The sequence below is a fragment of the Drosophila bipectinata genome, chromosome 3L (genome assembly GCF_030179905.1).
Source record: "Drosophila bipectinata strain 14024-0381.07 chromosome 3L, DbipHiC1v2, whole genome shotgun sequence".
Classification (NCBI taxonomy): domain Eukaryota; kingdom Metazoa; phylum Arthropoda; class Insecta; order Diptera; family Drosophilidae; genus Drosophila; species Drosophila bipectinata.
Window position 1 is genome coordinate 6265381 of NC_091738.1, and position 22549 is coordinate 6287929.

At 44.7% G+C, this 22549-nt stretch overlaps 4 protein-coding genes across 5 annotated transcripts in view; 2 read left to right on the top strand and 2 right to left on the bottom strand.

Moving 5' to 3' along the window:
- Ccn (cellular communication network factor protein Ccn) overlaps nucleotides 1-22549 on the bottom strand; it is a 52898-nt gene that overhangs the window by 1375 nt on the left and 28974 nt on the right. The window contains exons 5-9 of the mRNA XM_070279420.1: nucleotides 18856-18935; nucleotides 17627-17771; nucleotides 10899-11218; nucleotides 10476-10628; nucleotides 9165-9476 (exon numbers count right to left, since the gene is read on the bottom strand). Coding sequence (XP_070135521.1) covers nucleotides 9165-9476; nucleotides 10476-10628; nucleotides 10899-11218; nucleotides 17627-17771; nucleotides 18856-18935 — 1010 coding nt within the window. The remainder of the gene's footprint in view (nucleotides 1-9164; nucleotides 9477-10475; nucleotides 10629-10898; nucleotides 11219-17626; nucleotides 17772-18855; nucleotides 18936-22549) is intronic.
- On the top strand, nucleotides 320-3219 carry LOC108128390 (spermine oxidase). 2 transcript variants are annotated; one of them, XM_070279415.1, is made up of 2 exons: nucleotides 320-2127; nucleotides 2172-3219. In XM_070279415.1, the coding sequence occupies exon 1, from the start codon at nucleotides 349-351 to the stop codon at nucleotides 1786-1788; it is 1440 nt and encodes a 479-aa protein (XP_070135516.1). In that variant the 5' UTR covers nucleotides 320-348; the 3' UTR covers nucleotides 1789-2127; nucleotides 2172-3219. The 2 variants fall into 2 exon arrangements, with proteins under 2 accessions (XP_070135516.1, XP_017101454.2); XM_017245965.3 differs by having other exon boundaries at nucleotides 2182-3219.
- LOC108128389 (spermine oxidase) lies at nucleotides 4324-6005 on the bottom strand. The gene has a single exon (XM_017245964.3). It carries the CDS (start codon nucleotides 5912-5914, stop codon nucleotides 4460-4462), a length of 1455 nt encoding a protein of 484 aa, XP_017101453.2. The 5' UTR covers nucleotides 5915-6005; the 3' UTR covers nucleotides 4324-4459.
- Nucleotides 11426-16913, top strand: LOC108128387 (phospholipid-transporting ATPase ABCA3). Its single transcript, XM_017245961.3, has 2 exons — nucleotides 11426-16729; nucleotides 16791-16913. Exons 1-2 carry the CDS (start codon nucleotides 11487-11489, stop codon nucleotides 16804-16806), a joined length of 5259 nt encoding a protein of 1752 aa, XP_017101450.2. The 5' UTR covers nucleotides 11426-11486; the 3' UTR covers nucleotides 16807-16913.

The following is a 22549-nucleotide window of genomic DNA, read 5'->3' on the forward strand; positions in this document are numbered from 1 at the left end:
AGTGACTACTGTATTTGATAAGAACTTATCGGTGTAGTTTTAAGATTACTTGTATCGCGCGATTTAGTCGAGTGTTTGTTGCGTGTGGGCTTGATAAGTCACCACAAGAACCTCAATATGCACTCAAAACCTTGCTGGCCATTGTTTCTTAGAAATGATAGTTAAGACCATTACAATGCACTTCTATTACAATAACCCTCTTTTATCTATTTAATTTAGAGGTCAAGGAAAATGGAATACCTTGTTCAAAAACCGCAGTAAGACTAAGGAGTATAAAATACCATTTTTTTGCAAAGTTTAAGCACTTGCATTATTGCAATTAAGCTTTTAAATTAAAATAATTCAACTATGAGCTCCTGCATGGAAATTCCCAGTTCCTTGGGTAAGACCAAGGAAACAGCCCGGATCGTGATCATAGGTGCCGGTGCCTCGGGTATTGCAGCCGCCACGAGACTCCTTGAGCAAGGATTTAAACATGTGACTGTTTTCGAGGCGGAGGATCGCATCGGAGGTCGCATTAACACCATACCCTTTGGCGAAAATGTAATGGACTTGGGAGCCCAATGGTGTCACGGTGAGGGGGGCAACGTGGTCTACGAAAAGGTCAAGGACTTGGATGTCCTTAAGCCAACTGGGGAGTATGTCATGCACTATATACGCTCCAACAAGGACATTCTCACCGATGACCAGAGCAATGCATTCAATGAATTCTTACAAACTTACAAAGTGGATGAGGACTACGAGGGTTCCGTGGGGGATTTTATTACTCAACTTTACTGGAAGAATGCGGTTAAGGACACCGACGATAAGACGATTGCCAAGGAAGCCCTTGACTGCCTCAAGAAGGTCATTTGCACCTCGGATGCCTGCGATCACTTGTTCGAACTATCAACGCGGAACTATCTGAATTTTAAGGAATGCGACGGCGATCAGAATCTCAGCTGGAAGGACAAAGGGTTCTGGTTTTTCCTAAGTCTCCTGCTGGGAGCGGACAAGGATAAGCCCGGCGACCAGGGAACCCTAAAGGGTCATGTCCGGCTTAACAGGCGAATCGCTGAGATTAATTGGTCGGGTTCCGAGGAATTACTACTTCGCTGCTGGAATGGAGAAATTGTCAGGGCGGATCACGTGATCTGCACAGTCTCTCTGGGAGTCCTTAAGGAGAAGCACCCCAAGCTATTTGTGCCACCACTGCCATCCCCGAAGCTGAAGGCCATCGAAGGCCTTAACCTGGGGACTGTGAACAAGCTGATTTTGGAATTCGAGGAGCAACCGCTGCCGGAGAAAATGCTGGACGTCATGTTCCTTTGGGTGGAGGCAGATCTTCGAGAGCTGCAAGCCGGAGAGTTCTTCTGGCTGGAAAGCTTGTGCGGCTTTCATCGTGTCGATGGTCAGCCCAAGATTCTAGAGGGCTGGATTATAGGCGCCCATGCTCGCTATATGGAGAGCTTAACCGAGGAGAAGGTTCTCGAGGGGATTCTCTGGCTTTTCCGGAAGTTCTGCAACTTCAGTGTCCCGCATCCCAAGCGCTTCCTGCGCACCCAGTGGCATTCGAATCCCAATTTCCGCGGCAGTTACAGCTACTATCCCACCTATTCCGATGAAATTCGGGCTGGCCGTTCGGATTTGGAATCCCCACTTTCAAATATGGCCGGAAAGCCCAGGCTTCAGTTTGCCGGCGAGGCCTCCAGTCGTAATCATTTCTCCACCGTACACGGAGCCACGGAATCCGGATGGCGTGAAGCTGATCGTTTGATTGAATTTTATAAGGGACACGATAAGAACTGAGTCTCCAAGGAGTAACCATGCTTCTAGATTTCAAAATTTATTAAAATTTTTATTTGAATTGGAAATTGTTTTATTCAATCGGTATATAATATCTGTGAGTCTGAACAATTTTAAAGTTTGTAACAAATTTGTGAAAGAGATTAAAGTTCTGCACAAAATAATGACAAAAACTTGGTGTTTTCAATTATATTTTTTATGACAAATCAACCTTACTTGGACTTCTATTAACTCTTAAAGGATTCTATGCAAAACTCCCAGAAAACTAGCTAGAAACTGGATTAAATATAACGATTTAACAGAACTTTACTTCCAACAGAAAACCAAACATGCCACCACCAGGTAAATACAATTAACTTTTAAGCATAACTCTCATGTAGTTCCAGCACTTTTCAGACCAATTAACACCTTTTGGAAAATACCTGAGTAAATAAAGCTCTTGAGAAACAAAACTATAATTTCATGCAATTTTATCTACTTAAACCAAGCGTTCTGGCATGCTCTGGCATGGAGGACTCGCAACTAAATCCATTTAATCCCAACGCAAAGGAGTTGGCACTTGTGTCAGTAGTACTGTCGGCCACTCAGTAACTCCATCTCGATTCCCGCCATCGTCCTGTCCACTCCACACCCCTTATGGCTCTCCTTTGCAATCATGAAAACTGGGGGCACACTTGGACAGTCATAACAACCATTACCTGGACCATAACATAAGTCCGGCAGAGATGAACAGGAACAGGATGACTGCCAGCCAGCTAGGCAAATGTGTGTCCTTTGGTCAAACAGAGACTTGTTTAACATTGTCACTCGAGGACTCACGAACACGTGGATGAGTACGAGGACACCGAGAGAAACAAGGAGAGTCCTCAACAATTTCTGAAAACTTTTAGGGAAAACCTGGATTATTTTCTTTTCGTGTTCTGGCTAGAAAAACCACGTATCCGGCTGTCCAGACACCAAAGGGCAACAGCACATTAACCGGAGGATGTGCCAAGGACCAAGGACTAGGGAACCCAAGGAGTCACAGGAATAGGAACAGGGATCGGCGGCAAAACTACAACAGATGTGACCAACTTGTAGTCGGGCTTTCGTTCTTTCGACTGGAACGGCGACAAAGTCGCATATGTAATTGGAAGGTGGCGGATGGAGGAACGAGGATGAAGGATGCCGGGCGGGAAGGACTTACTGGAGACTAGGACCACGAGGGCGACAAGTAAACAAACAAACAAACGCAAACACACAATGGCAGACGGAAAAGAGGGCGGCGCTACGAGGATATCAGAAAATGGAAAAGCACCAAGATAGGAGCAAGGAAATTTCCGTATATTCTGACCCGGGGACTAGCATAAATTTGAATTTTCAACATGGATAGCCAAAGTGCTAGTGCCACTGTCTGGTGGCCAGTAGTTTGCATTGAAAATGAGAAACAGAAAAAAATTAAATATCAAATATAAGACAAGTATAAACATTTATTTAGAAATTTATAAAACTTTAGCCAATTAGTGGCTATGATTTTGTTAAAAAAAGACTTTTATATAAAATAGAATAGATTTTTTTTCAGTGCCTGGCTAGTACCTCTTTTCCTGTTCTGGGTACTGCTTCTAATTCCAGGATCCTGTTGGCCTGTTGTGGCTTTTGTGGCCTTATACGTCTGGTCTGCTTTGGTTAGCCTTTGGCTCTATCTGGTTTCTATTTTTTGTGCTGCACCAGATATGTGCTAAACTGATTTCTGCTCTACCCATTCTGTATTCCCCTCGTAATCTAAAGTTTTGCATGTGTTAGACCTCAATGCCACGCCCCCCGGCCCCTGGCCGCCGCCCATCAGCCCAGAACCAGCCATTTGGACAGGGAGTGTTTGCAAATGTTCCGAAAAACAGGCGCAATTACAATGTTGTTTGCCGTTCTCTGCAAATGAGTTGGTCAACATGTTTTGGCTTTTATTTGTTGTTTGTTTGTCTCTTTTTTTTTTGTTTTTTGAGTGCTAACGCGTTTGAATATTGTTTGTAACAGCGAGAGCTTGAAATTTAAAGATACAGCCTCAAGTCGCCCGCCACAGAACCATAAAAATTGCAAGCAAAACCAGATTTTATGACTATCCCTCCCCGGGCAAACAAACAAATAAAGGGAAACTGATATATTGTGTCTGGGTACTGACATTAAAATTGGCCATAAAATATGAAAAAGCAAAGTACATTTATTTTCCAGCAGAATCGAGTAAGTTTACAGATTGTATTAAAGTTCTGAGAGAAAATTTAAGTATTTTTCTGTTCGTGTTGAAAATTAAACTATGAATTATGACCAAAAGTTATAGACTTTCATCTCTATATCCTCCATATCTTATCGTCGAAAAATACTCTTTTAGGGCTGTTTTAAAACCTCACAAATACTAAATGGAATTAAGATAAGAAATTGGTAAAATACGCAACATTTTAAGTATCTTAAAAGAAAGAAACTATTCAATTCAACTAAAGAATTATTGAAAGGTATTTAATATTTATTTACAATATTTTTTTATTAAAAAAAAAAACAAACATACTTTCTTTTATAATTTTTTTATAAATTCTTTTATAATTGTTTTGTTAGGAAACCCAACAAATATCGAAGACTATAACAAATTATTTTGGCCGTGGCCAATCTCAATAGCACGGATGCGCCGTCACACCTTCTGGTCAGCTCACAACCGAGCTGTTCGTGTCCGGTAATAACGATTCAATCGGTCCGCCTCCCGCCACCCAGTCTCTATGGCTCCGTGGACTGTGGAGTAAAAGTGCTTGTGGGAGGATTCCCCAGCGAACTGGAGTCGAGGCCGGCCGCCCACATCCGACAGAGGCGCCTCCAGATCCCAGGCACCGGTTCGCAGGGCATCCGTGTAAGTGGAGCGGAAGGTGTAGCTGCCCCGGAAGTTGGGATTCGCATGCCATTGGGTGCGCAGGAAGCGAATCGGTTGGCCAACCGCAAAGGGCAGGAACTTGCTGAACAGCCAGAGTACTCCTTCCAGCACCTTCTCCTCGGTAAGAGTCTCCATGTGTCGGGCATGTGGTCCTATTATCCAGCCCTGGAGGATTCGTGGCTGCCTGGAGACGGGGTAGAACCCGAAAACACTCTCCAGCCAGAAGAGCTCGGAGGCTCGCAGCTCCTCCAGATCTTTCTGCAGCCAGAGGCAGTTGAAACCAGGCCAGTCCTCGGGGAGTGGAGGCTTTTCGAACTCCAAGAAAAACTTATCCACGGTGCCCAGTTTAAGGCCATCGATGGCTCTTACTTTTGCGGCTGGCAGAGCTGGGACGAAGAGCTGTTGATGCTGCTCCTTGAGCACGCCCAAGGACACGGTGCAGATCACATGGTCGGCGGTGAGGATCTCCCCGTTCCAGCAACGAATCGTGACCTCATCGGCTCCTTGCCAATTGATTTCGGCGATTCTTCTGTTGAGTAGAACGTGTCCTTTAAGGATGCCCAGATCACCATCCTCTTTGGATTTCATTAGTAATCTCAGGAAGCTCTTGTAGCCCTTGTCGCGCCAGTTGAGCAAAAGTTCACCTTCGCAGAGCCAGTACTCCAGGTGGCCCTGGCCGGAGACCTCAAAGAGATGATCTGACGCCTCCACGGAGGACTCGAACTTGTGAAAGACTTCCAGGAACTCTTCGGCTATTGTGTGGTCTATGGGTGGGAGCTTTTTCAGCTCTGTCCAGTACTTCCAGTTAATATAGTCCCCCAGAGATCCTTTATAGTTTACCAGCTCTGTTTGTCTTTCTGGAATGGAGTTCTCAGCTATACTCTTGAGGGTATCGGCGATCTCATCGGGCAGGATTTCCTTGTTGGAACGCACGCACTTAAAGGTCTCATAGTGGGGCTCGGTAACATCCAAAAGATTCAGGTCCTTGACCATTTCGAAGACCACATTTCCTTTCTCTCCGTGACACCACTGGGCTCCCAAGTCCACTACATTATCCGCGAAGGGTATTGTGTGCACCCGACCACCAATGCGGTCCTCCGCCTCCAGGACAAGGACGTTTTTGAAACCCTGCTCCAAGAGTCGGGTGGCTGCAGCAATACCAGCCGATCCCGCTCCAACGATCACAATGCGAGCCGTATCTTTAGTTTTGCTTAAAAGTCTTAATGACGCGGAACTCATTTTAATATTTATATAGCTTTTGTTTTTGTTTTTATTGTAATTAAAACAAAACGGCACTCTCACTATTTTTTCGAGTCTTTCACGCTCAACGTTCGACCACCTACTAAATTGGTTTTGTTCACTTTCACCCTCAACTATCACTCTCGCTACCTGGGGTCTCTCTATTCTGGGTCTCTGCTCTCTGCGATAAGATCCATCTGCCGATAAGGGGACCTCCCTTGTTGCTGTGGCAAATATGTGAGTTATGTCAATGCAGTAAACAGAGAATAAAGCAGTTGCATTATCAGCGCCTTATTATCGGCCTGTAAAATGAGAGACCACCGGGCAAGTGGTGTGACGCCAAAAAAATGAATAAGCGTATAAGAGAGCTTATGCTTTCTCTTAACATGGTAATACTCTTTGCACTTTGAAAAATATATTTGGCTTATAAGGTATTTTAAAGTATGATTAAATTTTATTGATTATTTTGCACCATTTCACCTCTTGACAAAATAGAAAAATTTTAATATGATATTAAAGCACTATTTTGAATGAGGAAAAGCGGCACAGAAAGCGCTGATCACAAAATGGTACTTCATTTTTTGATCGGATAGGTATTGGCAGAGCTATGGACATCGGAGTGAAACAAAATGGGAAAATCAGAAAAACCTACATTTTCATAGGGCTACCCCTTGAAAAAATTCGAAAAATTTCAAAATGATATTCAGGCACTATTTTGAATGAGGAAAAGTGGCACTGGAAGCGCTGATCACAAAATGGTACTTCATTTCCTGATCGGATAGGTATTGGCAGAGCTATGCACATCGGAGTGACCAAAAATGGGGAAATCAGAAAAACCCACATTTTCAAAAGGGTACCCCTTGAAAAAATTCGAGAAATTTCAAAATGATATTCAGGCATTATTTTGAATGAGGAAAAGCGGCGGTGGAAGCGCTGATCACAAAATGGTACTTCATTTCCTGATCGGATAGGTATTGGCAGAGCTATGCACATCGGAGTGACCAAAAATGGGGAAATCAGAAAAACCCACATTTTCATAGGGGTACCCCTTGAAAAAATTCGAGAAATTTCAAAATGATATTCAGGCATTATTTTGAATGAGGAAAAGCGGCGGTGGAAGCGCTGATCACAAAATGGTACTTCATTTCCTGATCGGATAGGTATTGGCAGAGCTATGCACATCGGAGTGACCAAAAATGGGGAAATCAGAAAAACCCACATTTTCAAAGGGGTACCCCTTGAAAAAATTCGAGAAATTTCAAAATGATATTCAGGCATTATTTTGAATGAGGAAAAGCGGCGGTGGAAGCGCTGATCACAAAATGGTACTTCATTTCTTGATCGGATAGGTATTGGCAGAGCTATGCACATCGGAGTGACCAAAAATGGGGAAATCAGAAAAACCCACATTTTCAAAGGGGTACCCCTTGAAAAAATTCGAGAAATTTCAAAATGATATTCAGGCATTATTTTGAATGAGGAAAAGCGGCGGTGGAAGCGCTGATCACAAAATGGTACTTCATTTCCTGATCGGATAGGTATTGGCAGAGCTATGCACATCGGAGTGACCAAAAATGGGGAAATCAGAAAAACCCACATTTTCAAAGGGGTACCCCTTGAAAAAATTCGAGAAATTTCAAAATGATATTCAGGCATTATTTTGAATGAGGAAAAGCGGCGGTGGAAGCGCTGATCACACAATGGTACTTCATTTCCTGATCGGATAGGTATTGGCAGAGCTATGCACATCGGAGTGACCAAAAATGGGAAAATCAGAAAAACGCACTTTTTCATGGGGGTACCCCTTGAAAAAATTCGAAAAACTTCAAAATGATATTCAGGCATTATTTTGAATGAGGAAAAGCGGCGGTGAAAGCGCTGATCACAAAATGGTACTTCATTTCTTGATCGGATAGGTATTGGCAGAGCTATGCACATCGGAGTGACCAAAAATGGGGAAATCAGAAAAACCCACTATTTTATGGAAGTACTTCGTGAAAAATTTCGACGCTTTGAAAATTAATACTCAAGAAATAGTTGCCATTTATATTTAAGAATCCCAATATCGATTTGGAGTATGATAACAATTGCCGAATGTTTTGATTGTTTAGAGAAGATTCAGGACAACTCATCAGGAATCGACTGTCATTGTAGTCAAAGCCCATTTGGAAAACCATTCAAGGCTTAGTAAAGGCAAAACAAAAGCGCCACTTTGGACACAAGCCCATCCACAAACAAAGGCTCACACACACACTGCCACCCATACGCACACCCTACACATACTCATACATTTTAAAGGTACCGCTGCCGCCTGAATATATGCAACACAATGTTTTCGTTCGGTTTGCCTGCTCTGGCGCTCTGGGGAGAATCTCCTTTGATGAATGTATTCATAAAAATCCAATCATTGCAATTGCACAGCGCATACGAGCGGTGAAGGCATTCAAGATGAATTCGCCAAAATAATGGGAAAACACAACAGACAGCTGGGTGCTGCCATTCTAGTTGCGAATTGGGGGGTGGCCAGGATGGGGCTTGCCTCTTTTCCAACCATTTACTCCAACAAACCCGAACAAGTCCACAAAAAAATTGCAGCAATAATTTTTTCTTAAAAAAAAAAAAGAAACAAAAACGAAATTTGTGCATAGACTGAGAAAATAACCAGAGCTAAATAGGAGAAAAGGTAAATGTTCAAGGATACCCTATAATAATATTAAATTACATATATATTTCTTATGGAGTTCAATAATAATTATATTATAAAATGTACACAAATATTTTTGCTAGCCGAAAGCTGAAAAGTGATTTTTAAAAAAGTGTCGTTCTTTCCCTTTATGAAAAGTCTATCAATCCCTAGCATATACCTTTCTAATGGGTATCAGCTACAAAAAGAAGGTAGCATTCACAAAACATTTACAACAACAAAAGATGCGATTAAAATGACAAGTGAAAGCAATTTTCGTGCATCTGTTACAGCAACCGAACCAAAAAGGACGAAACAGGATTGTAGAAAGTGGGAAAGGGGGAAAGGGGGAGCAAGAAGCCAGAAGCAAGTAGCCAGAAAAATCTGAAGGGGAAAACGATTGTCGAGGTAAGGACACGACCGAGTGATTGCCTTAAAATGGCATGCGAATACGGTTGGGATACGTTGTAATATGACAACGTTTAAGGACTCCACCGGCCAGAAGGACATCGAAGGCCAGACCGGGCAAGTGAACCCTAAAAGTCAAAAAACCAAACTGTTACTCACATTCGTGCTGCATTCACATTTCAGTATCCATTCGACGGCAATGAATTTATTCTCAATTTGTATCTGATGTGAGTGCAGGAATTCCTGATCGATTGGCTCCAAGGCGACCGTGTCCCATAACTGTCCAGGCTTTTCTGCATATGCTTCCTCCGCCTCACCATCATAATCATCGTCATCATCGTCTTCGTAGTCATCCTCTCCGCCATCGTCCTTGGTCCTTCGGAGCTCCTTCAGATGACTGGACCTGGCCTGCTCCCGTCGTTGTACGAAGTTAATTGGATCGACAGCATTTAAGGGACACAACAGCTCGACCTGAAGCGGAAAAGGACGAAATAAGAGAGAATAAATTTAAAAAAAAAATTGAAAATGTAAGGAGTTGAAATCTCGGTTCTTCTTGGAAAAATTCAATTGGTAGGTTATAAGCAGGCGGGGAAGGTAGAGAGGTGTCAAATTGATTTGAACATCTGGCCAACATTTGACTTTTAATTCCTTTTCCATTGCCATTTCCAATGGCCGGTGTTTGTGTTCCTTTTGCTGATTGTATCCTGTGCAAATTGACGTTTTAATGCAATTTGCTTTTTAATTAAAACTAAAAGGCAGCCGCCAGGAAAGAGCCAATAAACTAAACAACAGCAGGATGCTAACAGACAAGGATATCCGACACGTGGATGTGCTGTCAATTGGAAATCCCAGGAAATCAGATTCAATTTTGTTGCATTTTTTTTTCGAAAGATTGGCACAATAAAAAATGTGAAGCCTATTTGTTTTACTTTGGAATTTATGATTTCAGGATACGTATGTATGTAAATTGCGGTAAACCGCAGAATATTTCTCAAAATAAATAAATAATAAGGAATGCGTAATGAGGACTACAAGGATATGAGGAGGATTATCAACAGTCAACTGAATAAATAAATAAATAAATATGGATATGTGGAGTGAAGGGTAAAGCTATTTTTTAAAGAAAGAGTAAATAAAAATATAAGTTTAAAGGTTATATTTCATTTAAAAATAAAAAGTGCAGGGTATCTATTTGTATCTTATTGTACCATGATGGTATTGCTTTCAAATTAAGGATTATTTAATTGAAACTGACAAATGGCAAACAACAAGCCAGGATGCAGAAAATGCAAATAAAGCAAGAGCGAGTCAAGCGAATGAGAAAAGAAAGCTTAATCCGCGACAGAGTTTTATTTTTATTCCAAGGAGGAGGGGTAACGCCAGGTGGTCGGGCTTTCAAGCTGAGTCCGTCTTAGCCCAGTTGCTGGCAAATAAATTCGAGACATTTCTCGGCTGTCTCGACCCACTCACCTGTATCGTGGTGGTGACCGCCGGGGCGCAGCACTTGACTCCGCGATGGCAACGGCCACAGAGCTTGGGTCGATACAGCTTCCGAGAGACGCACTCGCCTAGGCGGATACGGGCTGGACCCAAACGCTGGATACTCCGGCACTCGTGACCCTTCTAAAAGAGACAAAAAAAATATATGAATATTAGGAGAATTAATAAAAACATAATATTAATTATTATGTTAAATAAGAGCTGCTTATACATATCCCTGTATACATAAAAATAAAGGTCCTTTTAGAACTTGGTTAAAAAATTAAATGTAGAGTTTAGGAAAGCAAAGATGCAATTTAAAGCTCAAGTTGACTGAAATTAATTACAGCAAACTTTTCATAATTATGTTTCTCACAGCACCAAACAAAAAAAGACAAGATGGCTGGTACTCACTCGTATCCTGTGGGCAGGCTCCTGGTGCTCCTTGCGAGAATGACGATGAGGCTGCGAGTGGATGTGGGAGTGTGAATGCGAGTGGAAGTGATGCTCCTTGTGCTTAGGCGTTAATGGGTGGCTCCTGCTCCGGCTTCTGCTTCGCTTATTGTCCTGGAGGTCGTCCTTGTCGCACCTGCGATTCTCGCAGAGCCGCAAATTGCTCAGTTGATGGCAACCGGCGTGGGTGGAGGTGTGCCGGGTGGCGGTGCCGAGGCCGCAGTTGCGGCTGCAGGCTGTCCAGTTGCCGCTGGTGGTGCTGTTGTGGCAGGTGGCATAAACTGCAACGAGTAAAGAAGCAGAGGAGTAAAGGATTGCTAATGGGCTTGCTTATGATCGAGTGGTGTTGGGTCGTTAATCATGGCCCAGTGGCAGGCACGAAACAGGATGCCTACACTTGGAAAAGCAAAATAAACCAAAAAAAATAAAATATACAGGGATAGTCCTGTCTTAATAGTCCTTTTTTTTATTAAATATTCCCTAATTAAACACTCTTTGTATCTCAAGTCAAAAATATGTTGCTTGCTGGAAATTTGAACAAAATTGAAAATGAATAGCGATAAAAATGCATTGCAGAAGGTTGAAGTTTACCCAATTGGCGATTGGAAGAAGCTGAAGCTGCTCATGTGGAAGAACTGGATCCTGCAAAGGAATCAAAAGATACAGCTCTTTGTAGCCCTTTTCGCGCCAGTACTGTTTATGCTCCTGATTGTCGCGCTCAGGGTATTGGTTGCACCCGATAATCGGCCGAAACTTGTCTATGAGCCGGTGTCCATATCGGACTTGCAGCTGTACATGAACTCGTTCATAAAGGGAAATCGAATTCTGCACGAAAATGGAACCATGAACATACCCAAATTGGTCCTCTGCTACACGCCCGATGACGAAATGTACAAGTCCATAATTCGGAGTACGGTCCACAAACTGCACCTGATGGGCTGGCGAGCGTATGGTTCGCGCCTTAAAATGCAGGAGGACATGGTGGAGCACAACTTTTTCGCTGGAGTTCAGTTCGAGGACAAGAGCAATCTGATACTGAACTCACGGGGATATCCCCTCAAGCTGAACTATTCCTTGAGATTCCCCAGCGAACTGCGGACGATGCCAGGTCCGATAATAGAAACTTGGCGAACGGATTCCAAGTTCATGTATTTTAATTCGAGGGGAGCGCGCAATTGGAATATAAGTGACGGCGGTGTTCCTGTTGGCTACGTAATGGAAGGCTTCCTCCCGGTCCAGCACGTTCTCACCATGTCCTGGCTTTCACTGGCGACGGGCTCGGAGCTGGCCGAACTGCCACAGATCTGGCTCCGCCGTTTCCCTTATCCTCCCGGTGTGAATGATCCGCTTCTAGCGGGTCTGCGGCGACTCCTGCCGTTCATCATCCTATTGAGCTTCTTGTATCCGAGCACCGTGGTTACCAGGGCGGTGACCAACGAAAAGGAACTGCAGCTGAAGGAGATCATGAAGCTGATTGGCGTCAACAACTGGATCCATTGGGTGGCCTGGTTCGTCAAGAGCTACCTTCTGATGCTCGGAGTGACGACAGTCGTAATGATAGTGTTGTTTGTGAGGTTTAAGGCTGGCTGCGCCATCTTGAACTACTCGCATGTCCTGCCTGTCTTCATGTTCTTCCATTGCTACATCTTCTCGGGCATTTGCTTTTGCTTCCTGGTCGCCATTCTCTTCTCCAGAGCGAGCACAGCGGCGGCAGTCGTGGCCATCGCCTGGTTCATCACGTTCATACCCTACTCCATTGCCCAGCACCACTACGACAAACTGGAACTCAGCACGATGCTACTAATGTCCTTCGCCCTGTGCAACTCGGCCCTGGGCTTTGGCTTGCACATTATCATGGACTGGGAGGGCACGGGCGACGGCTTGACCATGACCACTACTTTCCAGCCCCTGACCGAGGACCACTCCCTTACAATCTACCTGGTGATGCTAATGCTGACCCTGAGTGGTGTCTTCTATCTCACCATTTGCCTTTACGTGGAGCAGGTTCGTCCCGGCGAGTTCGGAATACCTCGCAAGTGGAATTTCTGCCTCAATCGGAAGTTTTGGTTTGGCCAACCCAAAGAAAAGCCGCGACGGCGTTCCGGCTCCATACAGCGTATCCTCGACAAAGACAAGTCCCGGAGAGTGCAGGCGATCGGAGTGCGACTGATAAACCTGGAAAAGTGCTTTGGCCACCACACGGCTGTCAGGGGCCTAAACCTGAAGATGTACCGCGGCGAGATCACCGTCCTTCTGGGCCACAATGGAGCTGGCAAGACCACGACCATCAATATGCTGACAGGAATAATTGCGCCCACCAAGGGCACGGCATTCATAAACGGTTACGATATCCGAACCCAGCTGGCAGAGGCCCGCCAGTCGATAGGGATTTGTCCGCAAAACAATATCCTTTTCAGCCACATGAGTGTCCGAGATCACATCGTGTTCTTCAGCAAGCTGAAGGGAGTACACGGATCGGAGGCGATTAAAAAAGAGGTGAAGAAGTACGTCGATATATTGGGACTGGAGAGAAAGTCGAAGACAGCTTCCCGGAATCTGTCCGGCGGAATGAAGAGGAAACTGGCTCTGTGCTGTGCCCTGTGCGGCGATGCTAAGATAGTCCTGTGCGACGAGCCGAGTTCCGGGATCGATGCCGCCGGACGACGGAGTCTCTGGGAACTGCTGCAGGCGGAGAAGAAGGAACGCACCATCCTGCTGACCACCCACTACATGGACGAAGCCGACGTTCTTGGCGATCGGATAGCCATCCTGTCTGACGGCCAGCTGCAGTGCTGTGGCACGTCCTTTCTGCTGAAGAAGCGCTACGGTCCCGGCTACCAACTGGTCTGCATCATGAAGAAGGGATGCGACGTGACTGCAGTAACTCGGCTCATCAATCGACACCTGCCCCAAATCAAAATCGAGCGACAGCTGGGCTCAGAACTGACCTACCGCCTTCCGAATATATACTCCAAAAAGTTTCCGCCCCTGCTGAATGATCTGGAGAAGAACTCGGCCGATCTGAAGCTGGACGGCTACGGGCTGAGTGTGGCCTCCCTGGAAGATGTCTTCATGCAGGTGAGCAGCAGCGGCAGACAGGCGGCAGGTGAATCCACGACCGACTCAATACCAGAATCCCCAAAGACCGAGAAGAAGTCCGGGTCGTACAGCTTTTCGGACCTCATATTTGACTTGAAGACCAAGGAGAGCCACTCGTGTTCGCGCTGTTGCTCGGTTTGGCAAGGACTCATCGCGAAAAAGTTCTTCATAACCCTTCGATTCTACTGGATACTGCTGGCGATAATTATCCTTCCCATTGTGATCATGTCACTGGCCGTCCTCAACTCGCGCTCTGGTCAAACCTACTATGAACTGCCACCTCTGCACATAAGCCTGGATGACTACAAGATGGGCTACGTCATACTGGAGGACAAGGCTGAGCCGCCCCTGGATAAGGTGACCCAAGCCTATGTAGACTACGTGGCCGGGTTCGGCCGCCGGTACAAGCTGATAAACATCGGGGATGAGGAGTTCAACGACTACATCTTGGGAAGGGACAAGGACGAGCACTTTGAAGTATACTTCGAGACCTTGGCAGGGGCCACGATTGCCAATGGTAACATGACCGTATGGCTAAACAACAACCATCTGCACACGGCTCCCCTAACCCTCAATTTGCTGCACAATGCCTTGGCCACCACTTTGCTAGGGGCCGGGGCCTATACGGGAGTTACGAACGAACCCCTGCCCTACAGCAAGGACACCATGTCGATGCGACTGAACAAGGGTCTGCGCCTGGGCGTCGAAATCGCCGTGCACTTAGCCCTGAGTATGACCTCCATAACGGCCTTCTATGCGATTCCCATCATCCTGGAACGCGAGTCCCGGGCCAAGCTCATACAGTTCCTGAGCGGCGTGGGTGTGTTCGCCTACTGGGTGACCCACTACGTCTGGGACTTTCTGACCTTCACGCTGTCGGCGATCTCTATCATACTAACCCTGGTCTCGTTCCGGGAGGAGGCCTTCAAGGAGTTCAATTATGTCTGCTACAACTTTGCGGTTATCTTGATTTTCGGCTGTGCCGCGTTGCCGGTGAGCTACGTCATCTCCGGATGTTTCTCCGACAGTGCCTCGGGATTTACCAGAATCGGTATATTTAACACCCTTACGGGGCCGGCCTTCTTTATGCTTAGGATTACATTTTCGCTGGAGGAGTTGGGCCTGCAGAATGTTGGGGACACACTTGCCTGGGTCTTCAGAATCTTCCCCCACTTCAGTCTGTCCAGCGCCATACATCACCTCCACATTGGCTACAATATTCGACGAGGCTGCAAGATGGGCGCCAAAGGTCTGTCCCAGGCAACCCTTTGCAGCAGGCTGCCCATTTGTTGCGACACACCGAAGTACTTCGGCTGGAGGTCTCCTGGTGTCCTGCCGGAAGTCGTATATATGGCAGTGGTAGCACTTGTTCTCATGGCGCTTCTAGTCATAAAGGATGCCAAGATACACTATTTCATAAACGATCAGATGCGCCGCGGTGTTAAGTATGCCTCGAAGAAGGCCAAGGGAAAGGTAATGCCCACAACCTACTTGGAGAACACGGATGTGAACCACGAGAGGCTTTTTGTTAAAGGTGTGAAAAGTGGCGAGAGGGAGCGCATACCCCTTCTGGTGGACAACATCAGTAAGAAGTTTGGCAAGAAGTACGTTGTGAAGAACATCACGTTCCATGTGGATCGATCTGAGTGTTTCGGCCTCCTGGGCATCAATGGAGCGGGAAAGACCACCACCTTCAAGATGCTAAGCGGCGACGAGACCATCACTTCCGGGGAGGCCTACATCGAGGGCATAAGCCTGTCCAGGCACTGGTACAAGGTGTATGGCAGGATCGGCTACTGTCCCCAGTTCGATGCCCTGTTCAACGATCTGACAGGACGACAGACACTGAGAATTTTCTGCTTAGTGCGAGGAATCCAGCGTCGCTACATCAGCACCGTTTGCTGGGCCCTGGCCATCGCCTTCGGCTTCCAGCAGCATATGAATAAGCGGGTGAAGTACTACAGTGGCGGCAACAAGCGGAAACTGAGTGTCGCCATTGCCGTGATTGGAAGTCCTGCTGTTGTCTTTCTGGATGAACCGACGAGCGGAATGGATCCGGGGGCGCGGCGGCATCTGTGGAAGATGATCGGCATGATCCGGGCCGCCGGAAAGTCCATTGTTCTCACATCGCACAGCATGGACGAGTGCGAGACTTTGTGCACCCGCCTGGCCATCATGGTGGATGGCGAGTTCAAGTGCATCGGCTCGGTTCAGGCCCTGAAAAACACCTACTCGAAGGGACTCATCCTGAAGATAAAGGTCAAGCAGAGAAAGAAGGCTCTTCAGAGAGTGATAGAGAACTCATCGTCCGACGACGTCCTGATGGAATCCACTAGCTACGACAATAGGAGCCTGAACACACGTAGTATGCACAGTATGCACTCCGTCGATGCACAATCCCGGTCCAGAGGAACAGTCTACTTGTTCAAGGACACTGACTTTGAAAGCCGAATCCAAAACGTAATTTTATTTATAGGCAATGCAATTCCAGATGCTGACTTCAGGGAGGAGTACAACGGACTGCTCACCTACTATATACCGCAAACGAAAATGTTGCCCCAAATATTTCAGTTGATTGAGAACAACATGAAGAAATTAAATATTGAGGACTATCTGATAATGCAGACGCGTTTGGAGGAAATATTCCTAGAGTTTGCCTTGAACAGGCCCCCAGAAGAAGCGATTGTAAAAAGGTAATACTTGTTGTCTTAATATTACTCTCAAAGTATTGAATATTAATACGTTTTTTTTCAGAAAATGTTGCCGATGAAAATGTTTGGATTGGAAAATGATAATTTGTCAATATAAACTTTCTACCTGTTTCTACGGGTTGTCATGAATAAAAACTTATATTTGGTACAATTTAAAATTTTTTTTACAAATTTGAAATATATTTTCCTTTAAAAGCAAACTAATTGCTTGTAAAAATGGGTCTCAACTCTTCAGTAGATCCTGTTGAGCTGCAGCATCCAGTTCTCAACTTTGAGTCGCCAAGGACCTTGGAGCGGACTATACCCTATATTTGCCGGCAAGAACGCTTAATATCTTGTTTATTTATTGCATTCTGCGCGTTTAATTAACGCTTAATCCCTCTGTAAGTAATTATGCTTCTGCCGTCGGCTACTGCTCCAGCTCCAGCTCCTGCTGCTACTACTATGGCTGCGAAGCCATCCTGCTTCATTCTCGTGATAAAATAATTCATCTTCATAAATATGCACTGCACTTTGGTCTCGGTTTGGGGCAGGATGTGGCTGTGGGTTTTGGGGCGCTTAAAAAGCATTAAGTTGCGCATCGGACACAGCACGACACGCCCCTGAGCGCCATTAACTGGAACCAGTGGGAGCGGAGTACTCGGAGGTGGACACAATGGGATGGCCGTGGCCACAAGCACACTTATAAAACAATAACAAGGCCATGGCTATCGCACGGAAAATGGACACTGGGAAAAATAAGTAAGACAGACTACTTTTTTAAGCTTCAGAGTTTTACAAAATATGAGTCTTTTCTTACAAATTTGTTAATATTTAAAATAATTTAAAAATAGGATAATAATTTAAATTTTAGTCTCAGTGTACAATGGAGCAACTTACCATCAGCTGTTGGATTCTCACAGAGCCACATCTTACAGCAGTGGCCGGGAACTTCGACGAGGCGCGGCGATCGGCAGGATATCGTGTCCTCCGGCGCCGGCAGCTGCTCGTTGGGGCAGAGCGTCGAGCAGGCGTGGCGGCCATTCTGCAATGCCACATTAAAATACATTAAATGTGGCCCATTGGCATCGCTTGTGCTTTTGTTGTGTTTTGTTTATTTAGCTTTGGTCGGGCCAACCAAAAATAAAGTCATAATGTAAAGAAAATATTGGCTCAATCCCACGAGGGGTGGAAAACTTGGTCAAGAACTTTGTTTAGTGTTTTGTTGTCTCTCTGCCCTGTTTTTTTTTTTTGGGTGTTATGTGGGAGTTACCATTTCGTTTAGATCTCCGACTACTTTCGTTTCGTAATCCACTGGAAAAATATACGTTTTTCCCGCCATCGTCACGAAATTGCATTGCATAAATTGCGATGGCGGCGCATTCGAGTGTTTATGTGTATTTGTGGCATGCCACATGATCTACCAACGCAGCTGGAAATAAGGTGCAAAAACCTGACCAAAAAAGAAGAAAGGGTCGGAGGACAAGAGAGCTCCAGGTTCTTGGCCATAAAGCAATGTCAAGGATTTAGTTTTTGCTTTATACTCGGATTCGGAAAATCTTACTCAGCTTTGGTAATGATTCAGTGACGACACAAAGTGTCCATAAATTTATAGTTTAGTCCTTAAAGTTTCGATTTAAAAATATAATTAGATAGTAACCCCATAATCTGTTAAACTATCTGCATCAGCATTTAGCTCTCCACCATTTGCCATCAAAAAGTACTTGCAACAGCTGAATTAGAATTCCCGGGAATTTCACACTGTATTTAAATTTTAATTAAAATCGCTACCAACTAAAAGCAATTCTCTTTTAAATGGTGCAAGTGTTGGCGCTAATCCCACCAAAAATATACAAAACCCAGAGCGAAAAACTAAAAGTGGAAAGTCAGATGGGTGGAGGGCAGGAACTAAGCGCAGGTTAAACAATTGCAGGAAAAGGAGTATCGTTTAACCAAACTGCATTTGGCCCTTTTTGGCCCGAATGGTGCCTCTCTGTATGGGTGGGTATCTGTGTGCAAGTGTATCTGTATCTGTGCTTGTGTAGCTGCCTCTGTGTGCGTGGCTGTCTGTGGTTTGTGGCCAAATCTTGTGCAGATGGGCCCCTCAGCATTTTGCTGCCGCGACTCACCTCGCAAACGCATTGGGTTTTACAATCCAATTTAAATGTGACTCCATGTGCGAATGTTGTGTTGCCAACACTGCAATTGGCTGCAGGCGAGATCCAAGCCCAAGAACCATATCCAAATCCAAATCCAAATTCCAGCAGCAGCAGGCGTTGATGTCGCACAAAAATGGTTTCCAAAATAGAAAATAGAAAAGTCAAATGAGTGTGAAAATATTAAAGAGCAGAACCAGGCTTGGGACTAACTTTAGGGATTCTACATCTGACTTGTTTATTGTACATTTTATTCCGTTCAATTTCATTTGGCTTTGCTTTTTCATTTCGCCGCTAATTTATGTCATCAAATACGTAATACATGTCGTATGTGCAATGTCGGAACCCAATTAATGTCACAGTACTGCCTCTGTTTGTTATAAATTTCGCTAGAATCGCATATTTACAACGCAAACAATGGGCTGCCATGCTACCATTCCGCCTTTTGGCCAGGATCCTAAATACCGTTTCCCTCGGTTCGTGTCTCATCAAAATTGATATTGACAAATGCCGCTGCTTTATGGCATGCCATTAGCCCGCCAAAGTTTGCCTTTGCCCCCTGCCCCCCAAAAACACGGCCTTTGTTGCCACTTTTGCACAGAAATAAAAGCCTAGGATAATAGTAGAATCAATTACCAGAATATTAGAAGAGATATAATCATCATATGCCTTCACTCAATAGAGAATATTATTTTTTATCCATAAAGACTTTTTAAAAAATAATTTTTCTAGTTCCTCCTTGAATTTTTTCCTGTGCTTCCGGGCCATTATGCCCGTTTTTGTTTCGGCCTGGCCAAAAACTCGTATGTGTAGCCGCCAATCACAATTACTCGGGCATGTGGTGGGGCATTTGCAATCACAGGAAGCTCTTCGCTCCTAGAACACAGACACAGCTCAGGATCAGGGACCCAAAGAGGACTCCGCCCACTTGTCTCTGAGTGTGTTTAGCAGGGGGAGAGTTGTAGGGGATCGGGTACGTGCCCTGTACTTTTCCACTTTGAATTGATTTCACTGACGACGTGACTCTGCCAGAGCAGGAGCAGGAACCTGGAGCCGAAGGATGAAACGTGTGGTCTCCTGCTCCTGCTCCTGCTAGCATCATCATTCATTTGGCATCAATGGTTAATGTGAAAATTGGCATTGCCAGCTGATTGTAATGAATATGGGCACGTTGTCGCATCTTTATGACATTAGCAATTTACGTTTATTATTGAAAAAGTTCACATCTCACAAATGCGGACAAAGGAGGAAGTATAGATCCTTTCCCTAGCGGAGATACTGACTCACTCACATATCACATGTGTGTATGAAAGTTGCGTCATTCCTGAAAGTGCAATCTTCTTAATGTACCTTGTCTTGTGTTCATAAGAAAATGTCTGCCTTGAGTACACACAGGTGGGTGCCAAAAGGATTCTTCTGCCACACAGAGTGTCCTTTTTGAACAGTCACCTCGGTCTTAGTCTGAGAGTGTGTGACTGAGGTCGTTACAAGAAATCGTTTATCCTTAACGAATCGAGCTCAGCAAAAACAAGGCCGCCAAAATTTTAATAACGAAGGCAACGAATAGGAAATACTCTATAAATTTTTGGGCTAAAAGGCTGGATGTGGTTTAATGGAAAGCATTTCTTACGAATCTCTTTTGGTTTTAACTTTCATGACATAAACTTTTCAGGACATTGATGATACCCCGATTTTCGGGGAGGGTAAAGCGGAAGTGAATGCCGGAATGTGCAATGTGGAAGCTTTTATCTTCCGCCCGTTGACAGCATTTAAGGCTCTCGGCTGCCTCGCAAAGCGCACTCAAGAGCTCCTATATAGTTTGTCGGCATATACATAATAAATATATGTATTTCAGCATAAACTCAATGTCGTGCCACTCGAAATAAACTTCTGGCTCCACCCTTTCTGATGGCGAAGCATATTTTTTGCGCCCAGTGTCCCCTTTTCCGGGGTCATCATCACCGACCCACTGCCTTTGGGGTCACGTGTGCGCAGTTTATTTGTTTTATGCGGCCTCGGTAAGGCTTTGGCTACGGCTTCGGACTCCACCAAAAAGATAAAGAAAAACCCCACTTTTTGTCCTGCCCTATGCTGTGTCCTATGTCCTGTGTAGTGTTTGTTTTACTTAGAGTTTTAGATTTACTTAAGTCGTTGATGACCATGACCAAATAAAGTTTCATTTTGTGCAAAGATTTACAGCACTCGAGCGTGTGCGACAAGTTTTGAGTGCCCTCCGTCCTTTGGCCTCGCAGCGGATCAGGTCAGCCAACAAAAGTTCGAAAAGGCTATGGGCCACGCTGCGTATGCGCAATTTTTGTAGTTCAAGTGTTTGCTTGGGACATCACAGTGATTGAGTGCTATGGGGGCTGTTCCCAAATCTACTTCAAAAACTAAAATCTGTACTCGAGATTGTTCATGTCTGAATAGTTTCAGATGGAGGGCTTCGAACAAAAAACTTTATTAGCTTAATTAAAAATGACTTAAAGCCTGTAAAAATGTCTTAAACCATAACGTCAAGTTTTTAAAGTTATCCTTTGTGTGATTTTTGGAATTCCTGGGCGTCGTCTGCAAATGATATGTTCTGGCTAATCTTTGCAGTTCATTCGGAACTTTCTGGGCTTGTTTGTGAGCTCTGTGTTACATTACTTCACGTATTCGCAAATATGTTTTGGCCAAGTTAACAGCGACTCAGAAATTCTCGTGCTCCGATAACTTTTCGGTTGTGAAACTGGCAAGGAATAGAGAACAAGTTATACAGTTTAAATAAACTTGTTCCGCAATGCATCTTGGTTTAAATGCACCGTGAAAGAACTATGGCTAGAACATGGTAGTTTAAAGAAACTTTTTGGGAACTGTTTCTAGTTCAGTTTCCAGCTTAGTCAACCTAAAGGCTATATTTATTGAACCCCTCTTTCTAATCCAAAAATGTCATATTTCTTTCTGTGTAGATTTTGTTTGAAATACACATCCCAGCAAACGTGTGGGGCATTGATATCGGCCTGGGGCTCCACCACTCGCTCGACTACGTGGAAGGCCCAGAAGGTTGGCCAACTTTTATTTTGGTCCAGGCCGGGCTACACAAACTGTATTGGCATTTGACTCAAAACTTTTGACTCCAACCGGTTTTTGGGGGGAAATGGGGACAAGGGCCACTTTTACACACAAAAAAAAAAGATGTTATATGTGTATGAAAGTGAGTATGCAGCCATATCGGCAGTCCGATATTGGCAGTATTTGTTGAAACGCCCTCGAATCGAAAAGTTTGTGAAACAGTTCGGACTGCTGATGTTTAATTTTGAACAGCTTTCTACGACAACATACAAAAAAACGTGGAGAAAGCATAGAAAGAGCATGGAAAATGGCACATGTCGAAGGGAATTGAACACACACCCACATAAAAAATAGAAAAAAAAGCGTAAAAAAAGGAAAATATGGAAAAGGAAAAAGTCGGGGGAAATAAAAAGGAAACGTATCGAACATAAAACCTCTAAAATCACTTTACTCGTTAGTTAGGCGTTTGAGCTTGTGTGTGTGCTGGTTGCTGGTGTTTCCCAGGAGATGGCATATCTGCTAAGCCAGGATCTGCCAGGATATGCGGAGGTGGACATTGAATGTTCGGTAACTTTTGCCAAAAGCCAACTAAGAATCGGCAACAAAAGACAAAAAA

Bases quoted from the DNA above. Each gene is read 5' to 3' on its own strand.
- LOC108128390 (XM_070279415.1), top strand. From the start codon at position 349: ATGAGCTCCTGCATGGAAATTCCCAGTTCCTTGGGTAAGACCAAGGAA.
- LOC108128389 (XM_017245964.3), bottom strand. From the start codon at position 5,914: ATGAGTTCCGCGTCATTAAGACTTTTAAGCAAAACTAAAGATACGGCT.
- LOC108128387 (XM_017245961.3), top strand. From the start codon at position 11,487: ATGAATAGCGATAAAAATGCATTGCAGAAGGTTGAAGTTTACCCAATT.